Here is an 18897-nt window from a genome sequence, read left to right on the forward strand (position 1 = left end):
ACCTTATTTAGGATCTTCGTATTTGGCGGGAAAATAAAATCACGTGATAGCAAAAAACTGTAAGCGATTGCGAGCAAAGTATTCGGTCCATCATATTGCATCGAATTTTTGCACAATTCTCCGCGAAATATGGCTTTAGACAACGAGCAATACCTAAGAGGAGTTCAGAGGGAGTATCTTGATTTCTTGGATGATGATGTAAGTGTAAAAGTGGTGTTTTTTATGCTTTTTTTTCTCGAATTGAAGAATGCACATGGTCTATCGCCGCTCATGGTATGATGGATTTCTACAGATCGATGGTTCGATTCTCTGCATCTGTACGAACATCTGATCAGTCTTTACTTGCAACTGAACCCTTGTTTCCACGTATAATTGCTTTGTGCAATGATTCTCGATGTAATTTTAATAAAATCTGACGCCTTGTCAGTCTTGTGAAAGACCAATAACAAGGGATGATTTGTTGTCATCAACCTGTTTTATGTTTAGAGACTGATTTTAGACCATCTTTCATAACGAGTGTTTGACGTGGATTTTGACCAAACTTCATCTTGGGTTTTAGAGGGAGTCCGTTAGCAGTTAGTCGGTGTGTTGTCACCTAACTCACATGTGAAATTCTTTTCCACATCCATAAAAATCTTAGACCAATGAAAATAATGAATGGATGAATAACACTCTTTTAGGAGGATCAAGGAGTCTATCATGGGAAAGTACGAGACATGATCGACAGGGGAGAGACAAGGCTTCTGGTGAATATAAATGACCTGCGTCGCAAGAATGAGCAAAGGGCTGTCAAGTAAGTTAGGTTCTACAAAACGTATACATTTGTGTACCCCCCCCCTCCCCCTAGTCAATCCGATTTAAACACTTGGCCTAAAAAGGGTTACGAATACTCGAAATGTCAGAGGAGGATCCTGGGTTTCGTGAAGGGCTACAGATACATAAAATATATTTCTTCTAAATTTTTAGCCTGAAGATGTGAGGGCACTCACTGTCCAACACCTCTTTGTCTGTCACTGCAATATTCAGTGTGTAAATTTTTTTGTTTGAAATGTGATTATTACTTTCAGACTTGTCAATAATTCATTTGAAGAGCTCATTGCCTTTCAGGTAAAAAACAATCCATACAAATTCTTAATTTTATACAGTCCTGTGAGGTTTGACTGTAAAAAATATTTGATTGATAGCTTTAATTTCTAATCATAGAATGCCCTGAAAGAGTTCGTGAGTACAGCCCACACTGAATATGGCAAGAAACATGAGGAATTTTTTGTCGGGTTTGAAGGAAGGTAAGTACAGTCATAATGAAGAAATAGATAATCGTGCAAAAAGACTAAAAATACCTAGTGAAATTCTTTAAAAAATATAGCCAGCTCTCCAGTGTGTTTATTAGGAAATACTGCTTTGGAGTTTCAGGATTCCTGTGGAAGAAATCCTAAAAAAATTTTTTCAAATTTCTGTTCTAACTAAACTGTGAAACTGTGAAGAAATACTGTGAAACCTCAACTTTTTTTTTTTTTCAGTTTTGGCTCAAAGCATGTCACACCAAGATCATTGTCGTCACGATATATTGGTAGCATGGTGTGTGTGGAAGGAATTGTTACAAAGTGTAAGTGTCTGCTTTCTGGTCTATTCCATCTTGTCACTTATAGGCAACAGACTCTCTCTTCTTGGGTCTATAATATTTTTTTCCTTACAATTACAGGCTCTCTAGTCCGGCCGAAGGTCGTGCGTAGTGTTCATTACTGTCCCAAAACCAAGAAGACCCTTATAAGAAAATACACAGACATGACGTCACTAGAGGCCGTCCCCACAAGTTCTGTTTACCCAACAAAGGTGAGACAATAAGGACAGTTGATAAAGAAAACTATTGAAACATTTTTCTACCTACAAGACTATGCCAGCCTAAAAATGCCCCCCTTCCCACAGGCTGCCCAAGACAACTGTCAGTGGTTAATAAAGGAATGTATGGGGGAATTTATATGTTAGCGAAAAAAGTACTTTATTGTGAAAAATAAAATTATAGACCATGTTATATAGTGTTTGAGTCTTCAATTTTGCCGAAAAAATGTCAGTAGAGCAAGTTTTAAGCCTGCCACGAATTGGTTTCTCCCTGTATATAAAATTAGTAAAGGCTGGAGAGTCGATTAGCTAACGGCCATCACAACTACTTCAAGACCAGATAAAACTTGCTAAAATCAACCAGCTGCTAATCCAGTACAAAAACACTTTGAAAACGTACCTTAGCTTTCAATTGAACTGAGTCTCATGTCACTGATTTGCTTATTTCACTTATATCTTTTCAATTTTTTCCGCCGACTGTTGAATTCACCATCTGTGAAGGCAGATCGTATGCACTCCCTGAGTGGCTCTGGGAACGAGGCACTGCTCGGAAATTCAAACTTTGAGTAGTCATCAGCAATGCTGCAAAGAAGTAGTTGTGTGATGGCCATCAGCTGATGGATTCCCCAGCCTTTACTTTTTTTTTAAATACAGTAAGAAACACAATTTGTAGCAGGCTTCAAAGTCGCTGTACTTCTCGAAACATGGCAAAATCTCCATTGTGAGACTCCAAAATTTAGATTTCGCTGTCAGAATCCCGCGTGAATTCTGATGTCTTTATGCACTGTTTCCCATCATTTTTTAACAAAACGATACTCTCACGGGTTGTAATTATCCTCTCTAGAGCTATCATGTCAGGTTTTCTAATTATCTTCCTTTACCAAGCCTTAAAAGCCAGAAAATAATGGAAATATCGTAATTTTCAAGCGCTATCGGGTCTCCAAGAATTCAACATGGCGGTCACGCGAGACGTGATTTCACTACAAGGCATTGTTCTATTGTTCAGTTGCTAGGAGATGCGCAAAAGAGCTCATTTGATTGGTCAATTCTTTGTCACGCTACAGCTGAATTTTCAAAAGCTTTATTCGCCGGGGAGGGGAGCTAGAGGGGTTTTTCATGCTCACGCGAAAGTACAGGGCGGGATAGGAAAATATGGCAGTTTTTCCGCCTGGCGTTTCAGGGCGGTATAGGAGCGAATGGGCTAAACAGGATATTTATTCGTTATTTGTTTTATATCAGGATGAAGATGGGAACCCCCTTGAGACTGAATATGGCCTCTGCACCTATAAGGATCATCAAACCTTCACAATACAGGTACAGGGCGGGGGAGGGGAGGGGTTAAAAAACGAACAAGAGCAATTGTGAACAAGTGCAATATACAAAAGACGGGCCAACTAAAATAAATGTATCCAATTCAATGCTCTGTCACAATTTTCTAGCCAGGAAAATGTGTTCTAGATAGTGTTCAGAAGAATGCAATAAAATTAACTTGCCATTTTATACAAAGAATAAGGCTATGGCTTGAAAAGCAGAAAGCACATACAAAATGTGCGATGCTAAGAGCTTCATTTCATGTTGTGCATAAATTGTCACATCAAAAATCGATAGTGTATGGATGTTTTATAATCCTTTTGGTTCATTTTTCCAGGAAATGCCAGAAAGGGCCCCAGCAGGACAGCTCCCTCGTTCGGTGGACATCATTGCCGACAACGATCTTGTCGACAAGTGTAAGGTGAGCTTTAGAAGTAATTTACCGGCATTGAAGGGGTTGAGACAAAGTATCCTATTTATCTTTTCATTTATTTTGTTTAGAAGGTTTCATCAAGCAAATAATAAACCAAAATGAAAAATGGTACAATGTACAACACTGATGATTCCTCATGTTAACATCTAGCAATATTCCATCCACTGTTTTCCATAACTAAGGGCACATTTTCTTCCTATCATTCTGGAATGGGAATGGTTGGAAGAGAATGTTCAGAATGGCATTTGAGTCATTTTGCTACTGGTATCACAATGGGTGGAATGGCCTTCATTCCGGAATGGAAAAGCAGGATAAACAAACACACACTTTTACTATTTTAATTATTCTCATTTCAGAATCGTGAGTAAAAAAACGTGCCCTAGAAGACAGATCATCAGCAAGAGCAAAAAAAAAAAAAAAAAAAAGAAGAAAGAAAAGGAAAAGAAATATATTAATTATTTCAGTTAGCAGAAAGCTGAGATAATATGGTTATTTTCTTAGATACCATTAAATTATACAGGAAAAAAGCAAAAATGAATGATTGACATTCTTTTGTTTTATTGTGTTTTCTTTGCAAAGCCGGGTGATAGGGTGCAAGTGATTGGGACATACAGATGTCTGCCATCCAAGCGCTCAGGGTTCACTTCTGGGACGTTCAGGTAATGTCTATCAAAGAACTAGACTGCATAGCATTGCAAGGAGCTGGGAAGAGATCAAGAGGGTGTGTGTGCTTCGAAAGAAGGTCAGCAGTCTTAAATCTTTTTGCTATAACTAGAAAGACTACAGGCAAGCTGTAGAAAAACTAGATGGTCTGCGTAGACGTGGTGTAGATGGTCTGCGTTGGCGTGGTGTGTACAAGGGGCTAACGCTCGAAACATCAGCGCAACTACTCTGTTTCACAGAGGCGTTTAACCTTCTGCTGATGTATCACTTTTTTGCACTCTCTATAAAGGAAGCAATATTTGACTCTGGCTATAGTATAGTTGCGGTCAAACAGAGATCATTTCCATAGATTATATATATACAGAAATAGAAAAAGTGGACCTTGAATTATGGGAGCCGAAATTGTCCAATTTTTTTTTTTGCTTTTTTTAACTTTTCATCAACACTGTTCTCTCCAGCCCTTTACCATTTTGTAGTTTTCATTTTACCCAATACAGTAATAACTGAATCCTATTTGATGTTTTTTAGGACTGTGTTGATTGTGAATAATGTCCAAGTCATGAGCAAAGAGGTTGCTCCAAACTTTTCTGCCTCTGACATCTCCAAGATCAAGAAGTTCAGCAAAAGCAAACAGGTATCTCATTAACAAACAAAGCCACATAGAACAATGAGGTATCTAAGAAAACAAACATGTATCTAAAACAGCTGCTTTAAGGGGAATACAAAGTTAAATCTAGCTATGTCTTTGGTATTCACTAGTGCTAACCCTTGATTTCAGCTGTCTTCACACTGTTAGTTTGGGTCCCCTGTGCTCCTTGTATATTGGTTTGGCACTGACTTGGTATAATCTTTTTCTAAGGATGTGTTTGAGGTGTTGGCAAAGTCACTTGCGCCATCCATCCATGGACATGAATTTATCAAGAAAGCCATTCTGTGCCTGCTGTTGGGAGGGACTGAGAAAGTTCTGGAAAATGGCACCAGGCTAAGAGGGTAAGACAAACCCACAGATGAGTTATCTTTTGTTTCTTGTATGCTAAATGAAGCTGTCTCCTGTTTTAGGGATATCAATATCTTATTGATTGGTGATCCCTCAACAGCAAAGTCTCAGATGCTACGGTAAGTCATGTCATAGTCCACATCCACTTTATCATTAGTATTGCCAGACCATCTTGTTCAGTGTTAAACCTGCTAACAAATCAAATACACCCTTGTTTACCTGTGTTACAAGTGCCTATGTGTCTACATACATACCATTAATGTTTGTTTTATTGCCTTAGTTCGAATAAGCATCCAGCATCAATCCCAATCTGAGTGATAAAAAAGCCTTCTCAGGAATGGCCTAATTCATATCCTCTAGGGGAACTCTTAAACAAAAAATTGCTTGCCTTAAACTTTTGTATTAATATTGATCCTTGGTACTTTTTTACTTTTGCTGTAGTGCGCTGTCAATGAATATGCTCTTGACCAATCACAGCCCAAAGCAAGGCCCAGTGGCATAGATTTGTTTATGGGGAAGGCTGTGTGTGATATGAAACTGCTGTAACATTAAAAATATATATATTTAAATACTTTGTGTTCCTTGTCTCAGGTACGTTCTTCACTCAGCACCTCGGGCTATTCCTACCACTGGGCGTGGTTCATCCGGTGTTGGTCTTACTGCGGCTGTCACCACTGACCCTGAGACTGGTTAGTATATTATTCTTTTTACTAGTTATTTATTGCTTACAAGGAGGGTGACATATTATACCCTGAACCTTTTTGAATGTGAGTCAGCTATCAAGCCCAAAAACCAGCCCAAATATTATGTCACATGATTAAATTATGGTAAAAATACATCCCACAGACTAGTAAAACACGCTCTTTTTAAATAATTCCCTTATCCCATTGCACTAAATAAAGATCCCAACAGTAACTTGCATAAATACAACAATCACAGACACAGGTTTGTTAGAATTATGATATACAGAGTCCTTGCATGTGAACATGAATCAACAATGCTCACAAAATAGGATACATATTCTCATTTAGTATACACAGTAAACCCACTATCACGAATCTCGCAATTTGATTGGCCCCCATACTCACTATCTATTGAGCCATAGATTTTTAGTAGCAAAAAAGTGGCTACCAAAGCAGTTATTTATTACTGAGAAATATTAAAATCGTCATATATTTTGTATGTGAGTAGTAGTTCTTGTTTTCTATGAGTCAAATATTCAACTCGTCGCTATGGGCCTCGTTGACTATCTATTGACTCATAGAAAACTCAAACTCTTAGTCTAATTGTTAAATAACTAGATAATACTTTACTATTCTAACTCATTAAAATAATCATAAATAAGCCATAGGAGTCAATAAAAACCCAAAATACCCCAATCCCCCCACCCTCCCACCCCAACAAAAAACCCTTTTGAATGTGGCCAGGGGCCTGTTTTGATATTCTAATATATTATATTATTATTTGAATATATTATATATATTTATAAATATCTTATTACTTTTTTTTGTGTTCACAGGTGACCGCCGCCTGGAGGCTGGCGCCATGGTACTTGCTGACAGGGGCGTTGTTTGCATTGACGAATTTGACAAGGTAACAGGGTTTATAATTATTATCATTATCAGTTAATCATTATTATATTATCATAATTTTAACTTTATCATCACTCATGAAAAAACCTTACTCTTTGTTTACGCTTTGAGTTTTTAGCCTATGCAACGACACATACCTTTGAAACCCAAAGAATTTTTATGGAACTTCCAAGATTTATTATTATTTAGATATATTTTATTATTTATTATATTTTTATATTTAGATATGGTATTTTTCTATTATTTTTGTCATAAGTAAAGTTTTGCAGTATTTTTTTATGTATTTTATTAGCCCTGGCTGACATTTGTGTCTGTCTGGATAAGTGACATTGAAGTTTTATTAGCGGTGGCTGACATTTGTGTGTATCTAGATAAGTGACATTGAAGTATTATTAGCGGTGGCTGACATTTGTGTGTATCTAGATGAGTGACATTGAAGTGTTATTAGCGGTGGCTGACATTTGTGTGTATCTAGATGAGTGACATTGAAGTATTCTTAGCGGTGGCTGACATTTGTGTGTATCTAGATGAGTGACATTGAAGTATTATTAGCGGTGGCTGACATTTGTGTGTATCTAGATGAGTGACATTGAAGTGTTATTAGCGGTGGCTGACATTTGTGTGTATCTAGATGAGTGACATTGAAGTATTATTAGCGGTGGCTGACATTTGTGTGTATCTAGATGAGTGACATTGAAGTATTATTAGCGGTGGCTGACATTTGTGTGTATCTAGATGAGTGACATTGAAGTGTTATTAGTGGTGGCTGACATTTGTGTGTATCTAGATGAGTGACATTGAAGTATTATTAGCGGTGGCTGACATTTGTGTGTATCTAGATGAGTGACATTGAAGTATTATTAGCGGTGGCTGACATTTGTGTGTATCTAGATGAGTGACATTGAAGTATTATTAGCGGTGGCTGACATTTGTGTGTATCTAGATGAGTGACATTGAAGTGTTATTAGCCCTGGCTGACATTTGTGTGTATCTAGATGAGTGACATTGAAGTATTATTAGCGGTGGCTGACATTTGTGTGTATCTAGATGAGTGACATTGAAGTATTATTAGCGGTGGCTGACATTTGTGTGTATCTAGATGAGTGACATTGAAGTATTCTTAGCGGTGGCTGATGTTTGTGTGTATCTAGATGAGTGACATTGAAGTGTTATTAGCCCTGGCTGACATTTGTGTGTATCTAGATAAGTGACATTGAAGTATTATTAGCGGTGGCTGACATTTGTGTTTGTGTGTATCTAGATGAGTGACATTGAAGTATTCTTAGCGGTGGCTGACATTTGTGTCTGTCTGGATAAGTGACATTGAAGTGTTATTAGCCCTGGCTGACATTTGTGTGTATCTAGATAAGTGACATTGAAGTATTATTAGCGGTGGCTGACATTTGTGTGTATCTAGATGAGTGACATTGAAGTATTATTAGCGGTGGCTGACATTTGTGTGTATCTAGATGAGTGACATCGAAGTATTATTAGCGGTGGCTGACATTTGTGTGTATCTAGATGAGTGACATTGAAGTATTATTAGCGGTGGCTGACATTTGTGTGTATCTAGATGAGTGACATTGAAGTATTATTAGCGGTGGCTGACATTTGTGTGTATCTAGATGAGTGACATTGAAGTGTTATTAGCGGTGGCTGACATTTGTGTGTATCTAGATGAGTGACATTGAAGTATTATTAGTGGTGGCTGACATTTGTGTGTATCTAGATGAGTGACATTGAAGTATTATTAGTGGTGGCTGACATTTGTGTGTATCTAGATGAGTGACATTGAAGTGTTATTAGCGGTGGCTGACATTTGTGTGTATCTAGATGAGTGACATTGAAGTATTATTAGCGGTGGCTGACATTTGTGTGTATCTAGATGAGTGACATTGAAGTATTATTAGCGGTGGCTGACATTTGTGTGTATCTAGATGAGTGACATTGAAGTATTATTAGCGGTGGCTGACATTTGTGTGTATCTAGATGAGTGACATTGAAGTATTATTAGCCCTGGCTGACATTTGTGTGTATCTAGATGAGTGACATTGAAGTATTATTAGCGGTGGCTGACATTTGTGTGTATCTAGATGAGTGACATTGAAGTATTATTAGCGGTGGCTGATGTTTGTGTGTATCTAGATGAGTGACATTGAAGTATTATTAGCGGTGGCTGATGTTTGTGTGTATCTAGATGAGTGACATTGAAGTATTATTAGCGGTGGCTGACATTTGTGTGTATCTAGATGAGTGACATTGAAGTATTATTAGCGGTGGCTGACGTTTGTGTGTATCTAGATGAGTGACATTAAAGTATTATTAGCGGTGGCTGACATTTGTGTGTATCTAGATGAGTGACATTGAAGTATTATTAGCGGTGGCTGACATTTGTGTGTATATAGATGAGTGACATTGATCGCACTGCCATCCATGAAGTTATGGAGCAAGGGAGGGTGACAATCTCCAAGGCTGGGATCCATGCAAAGCTGAATGCACGCTGCAGTGTGCTTGCCGCTGCAAACCCGGTGTTTGGAAGGGTGAGTGAACTAGTATTTCTTAGCCATTTTAATATTTATGTACCCTACCCGCTATATTGCTATACAGTGGAACCCTGTTAAGTCAAACTCTCAAGAGAAAGTTAGCGAGGAGATAGTTAGCTGGGAGCACAATGTTTTTTACGTAGACTAAAAAATAGTAGTATGCTGTCAGATGATAGAAAGTATTATGAATGATCAGAGTGTTTGTGTCATGAGACAAAGGGCTGTTTTGTTTCCAGTATGATGAGTTCAAGAACCCAATGGATAATATTGGCATGCAGGATTCTCTGCTTTCACGTTTTGATCTGCTCTTCATTGTTTTAGACCAGGTAAGTGCATTAAAGAAATAACTCCATCATGTCATCCTTATCTTTGGGAGACTTGATCTATTGACCAGAAAGGGGGTGAGCTTTAAGGTTTTTGTTTGCTCATTTTTGTTACATCACTTTTGTTATTTGATTATAGATGGATCCTGATAATGACAGAAGGATTTCTGAACATGTGCTAAGAATTCATAGATACAGGAAACCTGGAGAGCAAGAAGGAGAAGGTAAATTTATGATATCAATATAATCCATTTCATGATGATTTTTATCTTGTCATTATTTATATTGATAAAACTTCCCCTATCCTTTTTGTCACTTAGGTTACAGAGGATCTTTTTGACTGCGCTATAGTCAGTTTTCATTATGTCTGTGATACCATGGTTCATGATAATTTTTTTGCCAGCTTTGCCATTTGGGGAGGAGTCTGACGTCTTGGCGACACGAGATCCAGATCAGGAGGAGGAGGACGAGGACACGCCTGTCTATGAAAAGCATGACCCCATGTTATTTGGGAAGCAGAAGGACAAGAAGGATAAATTTGTCTCAATGGCATTCATGAAGAAGTACATCCATGTGGCCAAGGCCATCAAGGTAGGCAACAGATTTTTTCCTCTGGAATAAGGGGCAGTTAATATCCACTTCTTAAGTGACTTTTCACCATTTGCAAACCCCACCTTCATAGACGTCAGCTTTGCTGGTACACTGGTGCTTGCCTGACTACAAGCAATGTCAGTGTCTGACAGTGTCACAATGCTAACTGTGATAGTGTCACAATGCTAACTGTGATAGTGTCACAGTGCTAACTGTGATAGTGTCACGATGCTAACTGTGACAGTGTCATGATGCTAACTGTGATAGTGTCACAATGCTAACTGTGATAGTGTCACAATGCTAACTGTGATAGTGTCACAATGCTAACTTTGATAGTGTCACAATGCTAACTTTGATAGTGTCACAATGCTAACTGTGACAGTGTCACAATGCTAACTGTGATAGTGTCACAATGCTAACTGTGATAGTGTCACAATGCTAACTGTGATAGTGTCACAATGCTAACTGTGACAGTGTCACAATGCTAACTGTGATAGTGTCACAATGCTAACTGTGACAGTGTCACAATGCTAACTGTAATAGTGTCACAGTGCTAACTGTGATAGTGTCACAATGCTAACTGTGACAGTGTCACAATGCTAACTGTGATAGTGTCACAATGCTAACTGTGACAGTGTCACAATGCTAACTGTGATAGTGTCACAATGCTAACTGTAATAGTGTCACAGTGCTAACTGTGATAGTGTCACAATGCTAACTGTGACAGTGTCATGATGCTAACTGTGATAGTGTCACAATGCTAACTGTGACAGTGTCACAATGCTAACTGTGATAGTGTCACAATGCTAACTGTAATAGTGTCACAGTGCTAACTGTGATAGTGTCACAATGCTAACTGTGATAGTGTCACAGTGCTAACTGTGATAGTGTCACAGTGCTAACTGTCATAGTGTCACAATGCTAACTGTGATAGTGTCACAATGCTAAATGTGATAGTGTCACGATGCTAACTGTGACAGTGTCACAATGCTAACTTTGATAGTGTCACAATGCTAACTGTAATAGTGTCACAATGCTAACTGTAATAGTGTCACAGTGCTAACTGTGATAGTGTCACAATGCTAACTGTGACAGTGTCATGATGCTAACTGTGATAGTGTCACAATGCTAACTGTGACAGTGTCACAATGCTAACTGTGATAGTGTCACAATGCTAACTGTAATAGTGTCACAGTGCTAACTGTGATAGTGTCACAATGCTAACTGTGATAGTGTCACAATGCTAACTGTGACAGTGTCACAATGCTAACTGTGATAGTGTCACAATGCTAACTGTGATAGTGTCACAATGCTAACTGTGATAGTGTCACAATGCTAACTGTGATAGTGTCACAATGCTAACTGTGACAGTGTCACAATGCTAACTGTGATAGTGTCACAGTGCTAACTGTGATAGTGTCACAATGCTAACTGTGACAGTGTCATGATGCTAACTGTGATAGTGTCACAATGCTAACTGTGACAGTGTCACAATGCTAACTGTGATAGTGTCACAATGCTAACTGTAATAGTGTCACAGTGCTAACTGTGATAGTGTCACAATGCTAACTGTGACAGTGTCACAATGCTAACTGTGATAGTGTCACAATGCTAACTGTGATAGTGTCACAATGCTAACTGTGATAGTGTCACAATGCTAACTGTGATAGTGTCACAATGCTAACTGTGATAGTGTCACAATGCTAACTGTGACAGTGTCACAATGCTAACTGTGATAGTGTCACAATGCTAACTGTGATAGTGTCACGATGCTAACTGTGATAGTGTCACAATGCTAACTGTAATAGCTGACAATATTGTCACTGCTTGCACAAGACTTAGTAATTTGGTAATTTTTATAGAGACCCAAGATCACAAGATGAAAAAAAGGTTGCTATAAAGATTGCTCAATAATGTTAATTTACACCTGACTTACATGTGGCATGCCCCCCTACCACAAAAATAACCCCTGACTTACATATCATATATCAGCCTTGACGCACTATATGGTAATCCCCCCCCCCCCCCCCCCAAAAAAAAAAAACAACAACAACAACAACAACCTAATCTTTGACCATTTCCCCAGCCGGCCCTCACTAAGCCAGCAGCAGACTTGATATCAAAGGCTTACTCGGAACTGAGAGACCAAGAGAACATTGGTAATGATAAAGCTAAGGTGGGTGTTTGAGAATTATAGAAGTAGGATTGTTATTAGTTTAGTAATGGTCGTGATTGTGATTTTCAAATTACACTGAATCTTTCTGTGATGGTTCATTGTCAATACTGTATTAAAATGGAAAAATATTAACAGCTTTAGCTAAGTCTTCTGACCTGAAGGATGTATCAGGGAAGTGAGAATAGGAAAGTGAATAGAAAACAATCTCATGAATGTTGTATTAATAAACTTGTCTGAAAACTTTAGACAACTCCAGTCACTGCAAGAACCCTAGAGACCATGATTCGTCTATCGACAGCTCATGCCAAGGCTAGAATGAGCAAGACTATTACAGAGGTCAGTACTTTGCAAGATAATCATAACTGTGATCTTTCTCTATCAAGGCTTATCCCCAATTTAGTGGTCACATACTAAAACTCAGGATTTTCCATTTATGTTCTTTGGGTGTTCTGTTGATACTGTAACTGTGTTCTCAAAGGAATAAATTATTTTTTGTATTGTGTCCTTAAGGGTGACGCCCAAGCAGCAGTTGATATGGTATCCTTCGCCTACTTCCACAAGGTATGTATTGAAATAGCATTGACCCACCACAAAGATGAAATTCCACTGGAGACATAAGGGCTCCCAAATCACACAAATTACCTATTGCATTTGGGAAGTTTGGTTCTAAAAATCTTATGGAAGGTTACACAGATTCAGTATCTACTGTTATCAAAACTATGTCGTAGAGTTACGGTGCATAGGGCTTACCTGGGGTGAGGCAACAAAAGTTGCAAAATTTTCAAAGAACATTGTTATTGTGTCACATCCCTATTCCCCACTAGGGAAGATGGGGATAAGTAAGTAAAGTATTGTATGTCTGTTCTGGTAGGTTGAGCGCAAGCCAGGCAAGGAAAGACAAGGCTCAGAGATAGATGAAGACGTCTCAGAAGATGGGGAGCCTTCTCAAAGAAAAAGATCTAAAGGGTAAGTTTAATACTGTAGTTTTAGTTTTAATTGTTTAATCTAAAGTATACTATACATTTCTCCTTGCATAAAAGACTGTAGGTCCAATTTTTAATGAATATTTAACTGTAGAAAAGGAAGTAGGCAAATAATATTTTGTACTTGAGTACAGTGTATTTGAGTACAAAATAAATCTTCGTGAATTTAAGTAACAGATTTATTAGAATAGGTTTATTCCAGTTTTTATTCAATTTTTATTTCAATTTTTTTCTTTTGTAGTGATCACTTTATTTCTAATTAATCATTTCCTAGAGTAGGTTTCTAATATTTTTTTAGAAATTTGAGTGTTAGGAGTAGAGTTGAAACCATAGAGTTTCTACTTCAAAGGTGTCTAAACTCAATGCAAACAAAATTTTTGTAAGCCTGGTACAGGGTTTTTAACTTACATGAGTTGTTGTGTTTGTCACTCAGAGCTAAGAAAGGAACAAAGAAACCCAGAGTACCAAAGAAAAAGGAAGGAGAGGAAGGGTATGATCCTTACGATTTTGAAAGTGATGAAGAGGAAACTGAAGGTGAGTGAACTTTTTTCCAATTGCGGTACGACTCTAATTTCTTTTTGTGATACGTCACCTGTCTGTTGTGACACATAATATCCTTTCATAACACATCACCTATCTGTTGTGACATGTCTTAACACATCCCGTCTTGTGACATCTATCCTGTCTTTATACATAAACCTATCTTACACATTTTACACATATCCTGTTTTGTGACAGGTATCCTTTCTTTAAACATAACCTGTCTGTTGACTCATCTTTACACATAACCTGACTGTTGTGATATTAAACACATTCTTTTTTTAAGTTCCTATAAGCCCCAAACTGGAATAGATTTTTTTAAATATGAATGCATCTGAATAGTATCCTACCTTAGTAAAGTGCTTGCTTACTAATGGTCATTGTTTTCTCCCCGTATGGTGCATTACAGAGGTTGTTGATAAGATAAAAAAGAGGCGATCATCTCGTGCCAGTGCTGGTGACGGCACAGATGACGCCACAGAATCCATGGACACAAGTGATGCCACCCAAGACACTACAGCCACTATAAGTGAAGAAAGGTGAGTACCGTACGTCGTACTGTATCTAGTTTAAGATTCTGCAAAAAAGGAGCATTGGGAACTGAAAATTGTGGTCTTTAATGGAGCTGGTCGCACCGATAAGTTGCTTGCTTACAAGAGCTTAGAATAACAGAGTTTGTCTGTTAATTCAATCGGTGATTCCTGACTGCAGCTGGTCGCTTAAGAGAGCGGTCGTTCAGAGAGCTTCGACTTTACATAACAACCCTAAGGATACAGTTGTAAAGATACAGTATCTACAGTGAGCTTAACAATATCAATACCAGCCATTTTTATACCTATTCTATTAACTTCTATTTACTGTTTCACATTCTCATTTGCAGATTAAACAAGTTCAAATCAAGTCTTCAACAGGCGTTTACCAAGGCCCATACTCAGACATTGCCTCTCTCAGACGTCAGATCTGCAATTGACCGTGACCACCCACGTGACAAATTCAGTGAGCAAGAGTTCAAGAAGGCACTTCAAATCATGGAAGATGAAAACAAGATCTATGTGGCGGAAAACAGCATCTTTCTCATCTAATGTGGACATTGATAACAGTACATTAACATCTTTAGACTATCACTTTGCTCAAAATATGATTGTCCAGACCTTATGGATGGCACAAGTTTGCAGTTTCAACCATAAAGCCCCAAACTGGAATATTACTGTACAGTGAAATGCAACAACTGTATGGGAAATTTGCTAGTAATTTATCCAGGAGTAAATATATCAAAAGGCAGACTAAAAAATGCTGAGACTGACAGCATCATTCAGGGTTTCATTGGTGTGGTTTTCATCTGACTGTAAAACAAATTCAGGTAGGCAATTTATTGAGACATTATAAAACAGATATGATATGATCATATCTGTAAACAAGCAAACAGATGTATAGTTATCTATTTCACAGACAGATGGACTACTGTATTAACCTTAGTTCAAGAGCAACACAAGCTGTGATGCCGTTTGATAGATACATGAGGTCCAGCGATACAGGACCTTGCCCCCACCCCTCTTTCTTTAATAAATATGATAAAATGTGTGGGTGCTAAAGCCTTTGCCACATATTTATATATTGGTTTGTATGGTCTGAGAAATACATCCCAGCAAGCTGTTAGTTGGCAACATGCCCTTAGCTGCTGTATGTAACTTAGGAAACTTTCTCCCTAGTATTTATGTAAATAAAGCAGCAAATGTTTGTGCCTAAGGAATCTGGTGGCGTTGGTGCATTAAGGAAAGAGAGATCATACCACGGAGACTGGGAAGACAGTTGTGTTTATTATAAATAATGACAGAACAGTTGTAATGTTACTTATTCAATTTCTTCTAAGACTAGGTATGGCCCAAATCACTTTAAAAAATAAAACGTGATTCAAATCAGCTGTAGTGAAAAATAAACACCAATATGCTACCAGCAAAGATATTTGTTCTAAAGAACTGAAAGCTATATATTACAATTGTACATAATAATTTACATAGGCCATTTGTAGGCATCCATGGAGGCTCTCAAAGGTTGAGTTTAAATTTGAGCCCTGGTGCTGCCTTGTGCGTGAAGTTTCCGTACCAAACTTGCCCTTTGACGTCAGTAAAGTTTCCATATCCTTCCAGTCTGTGGACACAAGAAAAATGTCACATGATAACATCAAAAGGAGGACTGGACATAAACATCTATTCACTTGGCAGACCTTTTCCTAACCTTTTCCTATTTGTGGAGTTTTCCATAGAAAAAATTGATTTTAGACAATTGAGTTTTCATCAAATGACAAAAATACCACTAGAGGTCTTACTTGTTATCCGAGAAGTTTCCTTCATAGCTTGAACCATCTGCCCATGTGTACCTTCCAAAGCCACTGAACTCATTGTTGACAAACTCCCCCTATTGTAAAATACATGTGAGAATGCACCTGGGGGTAGGAGGGGCATTGTTTACAGCCCGCTACTACTGTACGTATAATAGGGTTTATTAGTATAACTTATTTCAAAAAGTCTGCCCTGAAGTAGTCTTATTAAAAACGAAAATTTGGCAGAGTCGAATTCCAGTTTTTGGTGTATTGTATTCATTCTTCTGGTTCAGGAACACAACTATTTGGGCTTTTTGTATTCTTATTTCAAAAAGTGTCTTGTGTCTTAACCTACGGTGGTTCATGGGTATCCTATAAACTGCAGAATCATTTAATGTGAAAGCTACAGTATGTAAATGTTCATCAGAAGGTAAACAAGAACAGCTTATGAAACAAGGATTTGTATTGTATTTATGCTTTGTTTACTGTACTTGATAACTCAGAAGCACTGTGGGTTACAATACACAGATTCTTTGAGTGCAACCTTCAACCTTATTTGAAATAGGTATATGTATACTGTACACATAAAGAAAACAGCCAGAGTGTGCAGTTGAAAAGTAATTAATCTGCATGTACCATAACTGCTGGAATAAGCACCATATAGCACTTATCTTAGTCCTTAGTGCTTATCAGCACCTTTCACTTATTTTACAGTATTTCAAATTCTGCATAAAAGCATACATGCCTCCTGAAAGGCTAGAAAGACTACAGACAAGCTACAAAAAATAAAGTGATCTGTGAAGATGCCGTTGAATCAGAGAAATCAACACAAGTAGTATGTTTACACCTCCTTAAAGGGGAGGTTACCCGTAGCAACCAGAAGAACCATAACATGCCTCTTTAAGTACTGTACAAACCTCATATACAGCCCTTGAGGGATGAATAAGCTTGCCTGGAAAAAATTTATTAAAGGGTTGATAACAAATATTTATAACACATAGGTATATATAACCGTCAACCACTTGAAAAATAAACATAACTCTATATAAAAACATCAATTACTCCATATGATACTAGAGTGGTTTTTAAAATCCAGTGCAACAAAATGTAATTGTTAAAGTGTAATAGTCAAGCCAGGATAAAAGAGAACAAAGACATTAGTACTAAATAAACTAAATAGTATTTCACTGGTTTCTGAAATTCACTCTAACCTTTTCCATTCATTTTATCATCACTCCAGTTGCCTTGGTAACAGAGTCCACTGGTGGTGATATGTTCTCCGTACCCGTGTCTTTGTAAGCCCCCATCACATTGGATGTACTCTCCATCTAAACAGGGGTCAACGTGATTGAGTAAGATAATAGCTGTGTCTTTGTAAGCCCCTATCACATTGGATGTACTCTCCATCTAAACAGGGGTCAAGGTGATTGAGTAAGATAATACCTGTGTCTTTGTAAGCCCCTATCACATTGGATGTACTCTCCATCTAAACAGGGGTCAACGTGATTGAGTAAGATAATACCTGTGTCTTTGTAAGCCCCCATCACATTGGATGTACTCTCAACCTTAACAGGGGTCAACGTGATTGAGTGAGATAAAAAAAAACAGTCTTAAAAGAAATGTGTTCGCATTTAGTAAAAAAAAAAAACAGATGATGTGAGCATCAAATTCTAAAGACAATGAATTTCCTCCTTACCATATTTGTCTCCATTTGGAAACATGTATACCCCTTTTAGAATAGTTTGACCTAGATGAAAGAAAAAAATATATTTTAAATGTTACACATGACAATTTTTCAACGTGATTGGTATTTGCTAGATATTTAGGCATAATATCAGGCCACATGCATAAATAAATATTTTTGTCATTCCATTTTTTTTATCTCAAAAGTATACTTTAAAGCCAGGGCTCAAAATATATTTTTTAAATCTGCTAGATTTTGCAGGCTTTGTGGATTTTGGTGGGAAAAAAAGCCTGCATACTAAAAATATCATAAGAGGATTCCGAAAAAAGAGCTGGCAAAGACCAGAAAACAGCCAGCTATCGCCGGCAGCTGGCTGATGCTATTTTGAACCCTGGAAGCATGTGTCAAGGATGGTATCCCTGCGTGTTTCCGACAAGTGGAGTGGGTTTGTGTCTGCCAAATGAGAAATACATCCGTGATGTTAACAGAGGCTTTGCTGTGAGACCTACAAACATTGAGATCTGCAGTGGATACCAATATGTGTAGGACTCAGCACAACCACTGGCTACTTTACCCTGGTCAGCTTTTCCTCCTTTTTTCTCGCCCTTCTTTGAAGCTAGAAAGATTTCAAGAAACTTTGAATCACACAGCCTCGCAGTTACAATACACTAGAAATATCTCCATTTTTTTCATAAAAAGGGAATTTATGAAGTATAAAGATTTAGGGACGTATTTTCCTTACCAGGCATCGTAATAATGGGGATTTCGTGGCAGTAAAGTTTGTTTGTTGTTATTTCGCTTCGTCCGCCATATTTGATATTCGATAAGCCTTGGTAGTCTCCTAGCAACCCGCTTACTGCATCATGGGAAGTCTTTTTCCATTCTCCGTTTTGATTGGTTAT

The 18897-nt window shown here is 37.9% G+C and overlaps 2 protein-coding genes across 3 annotated transcripts; one reads left to right on the forward strand and one right to left on the reverse strand.

The window, feature by feature from the left end:
* The first annotated feature begins 34 nt into the window (after window positions 1-34).
* On the forward strand, window positions 35-16564 carry LOC5505767 (DNA replication licensing factor MCM3). Its single transcript, XM_048734036.1, has 25 exons — window positions 35-198; window positions 681-793; window positions 1068-1107; window positions 1204-1286; window positions 1521-1606; window positions 1703-1833; window positions 3079-3153; window positions 3488-3571; window positions 4163-4242; window positions 4775-4880; window positions 5106-5236; window positions 5306-5362; window positions 5835-5932; window positions 6763-6836; window positions 9241-9375; window positions 9615-9704; window positions 9841-9925; window positions 10105-10292; window positions 12379-12468; window positions 12715-12804; window positions 12979-13029; window positions 13340-13434; window positions 13885-13985; window positions 14401-14530; window positions 14872-16564. The coding sequence occupies exons 1-25, from the start codon at window positions 130-132 to the stop codon at window positions 15071-15073; spliced, it is 2484 nt and encodes an 827-aa protein (XP_048589993.1). The 5' UTR covers window positions 35-129; the 3' UTR covers window positions 15074-16564.
* Window positions 15790-18849, reverse strand: LOC5505781 (MORN repeat-containing protein 2). 2 transcript variants are annotated; one of them, XM_032374096.2, is made up of 7 exons: window positions 18738-18849; window positions 18570-18611; window positions 18008-18058; window positions 17523-17639; window positions 17229-17263; window positions 16318-16406; window positions 15790-16139 (listed from the first exon to the last, which is right to left on the reverse strand). In XM_032374096.2, exons 1-7 carry the CDS (start codon window positions 18742-18744, stop codon window positions 16037-16039), a joined length of 444 nt encoding a protein of 147 aa, XP_032229987.2. In that variant the 5' UTR covers window positions 18745-18849; the 3' UTR covers window positions 15790-16036. The 2 variants fall into 2 exon arrangements, with proteins under 2 accessions (XP_032229987.2, XP_001626540.3); XM_001626490.3 differs by lacking the exon at window positions 18570-18611 and having other exon boundaries at window positions 18738-18831.
* Between the last annotated feature and the right edge of the window lie 48 nt (window positions 18850-18897).

The sequence above is a fragment of the Nematostella vectensis genome, chromosome 11, assembly GCF_932526225.1.
Source record: "Nematostella vectensis chromosome 11, jaNemVect1.1, whole genome shotgun sequence".
Classification (NCBI taxonomy): Eukaryota; Metazoa; Cnidaria; class Anthozoa; order Actiniaria; family Edwardsiidae; genus Nematostella; species Nematostella vectensis.

Coding starts and splice junctions, on each gene's coding strand:
- LOC5505767 (XM_048734036.1), top strand. CDS start 130: ATGGCTTTAGACAACGAGCAATACCTAAGAGGAGTTCAGAGGGAGTAT. Junction 199..680: donor TTGATTTCTTGGATGATGAT/GTAAGTGTAAAA, acceptor ACACTCTTTTAG/GAGGATCAAGGAGTCTATCA. Junction 9,705..9,840: donor TCTTCATTGTTTTAGACCAG/GTAAGTGCATTA, acceptor ATTTGATTATAG/ATGGATCCTGATAATGACAG.
- LOC5505781 (XM_032374096.2), bottom strand. Junction 18,059..18,569: donor AGGAGGAAAAGCTGACCAGG/GTAAAGTAGCCA, acceptor TCTTTCATCTAG/GTCAAACTATTCTAAAAGGG. Junction 16,407..17,228: donor CCTCAAGGGCTGTATATGAG/GTTTGTACAGTA, acceptor ATTTTACAATAG/GGGGAGTTTGTCAACAATGA.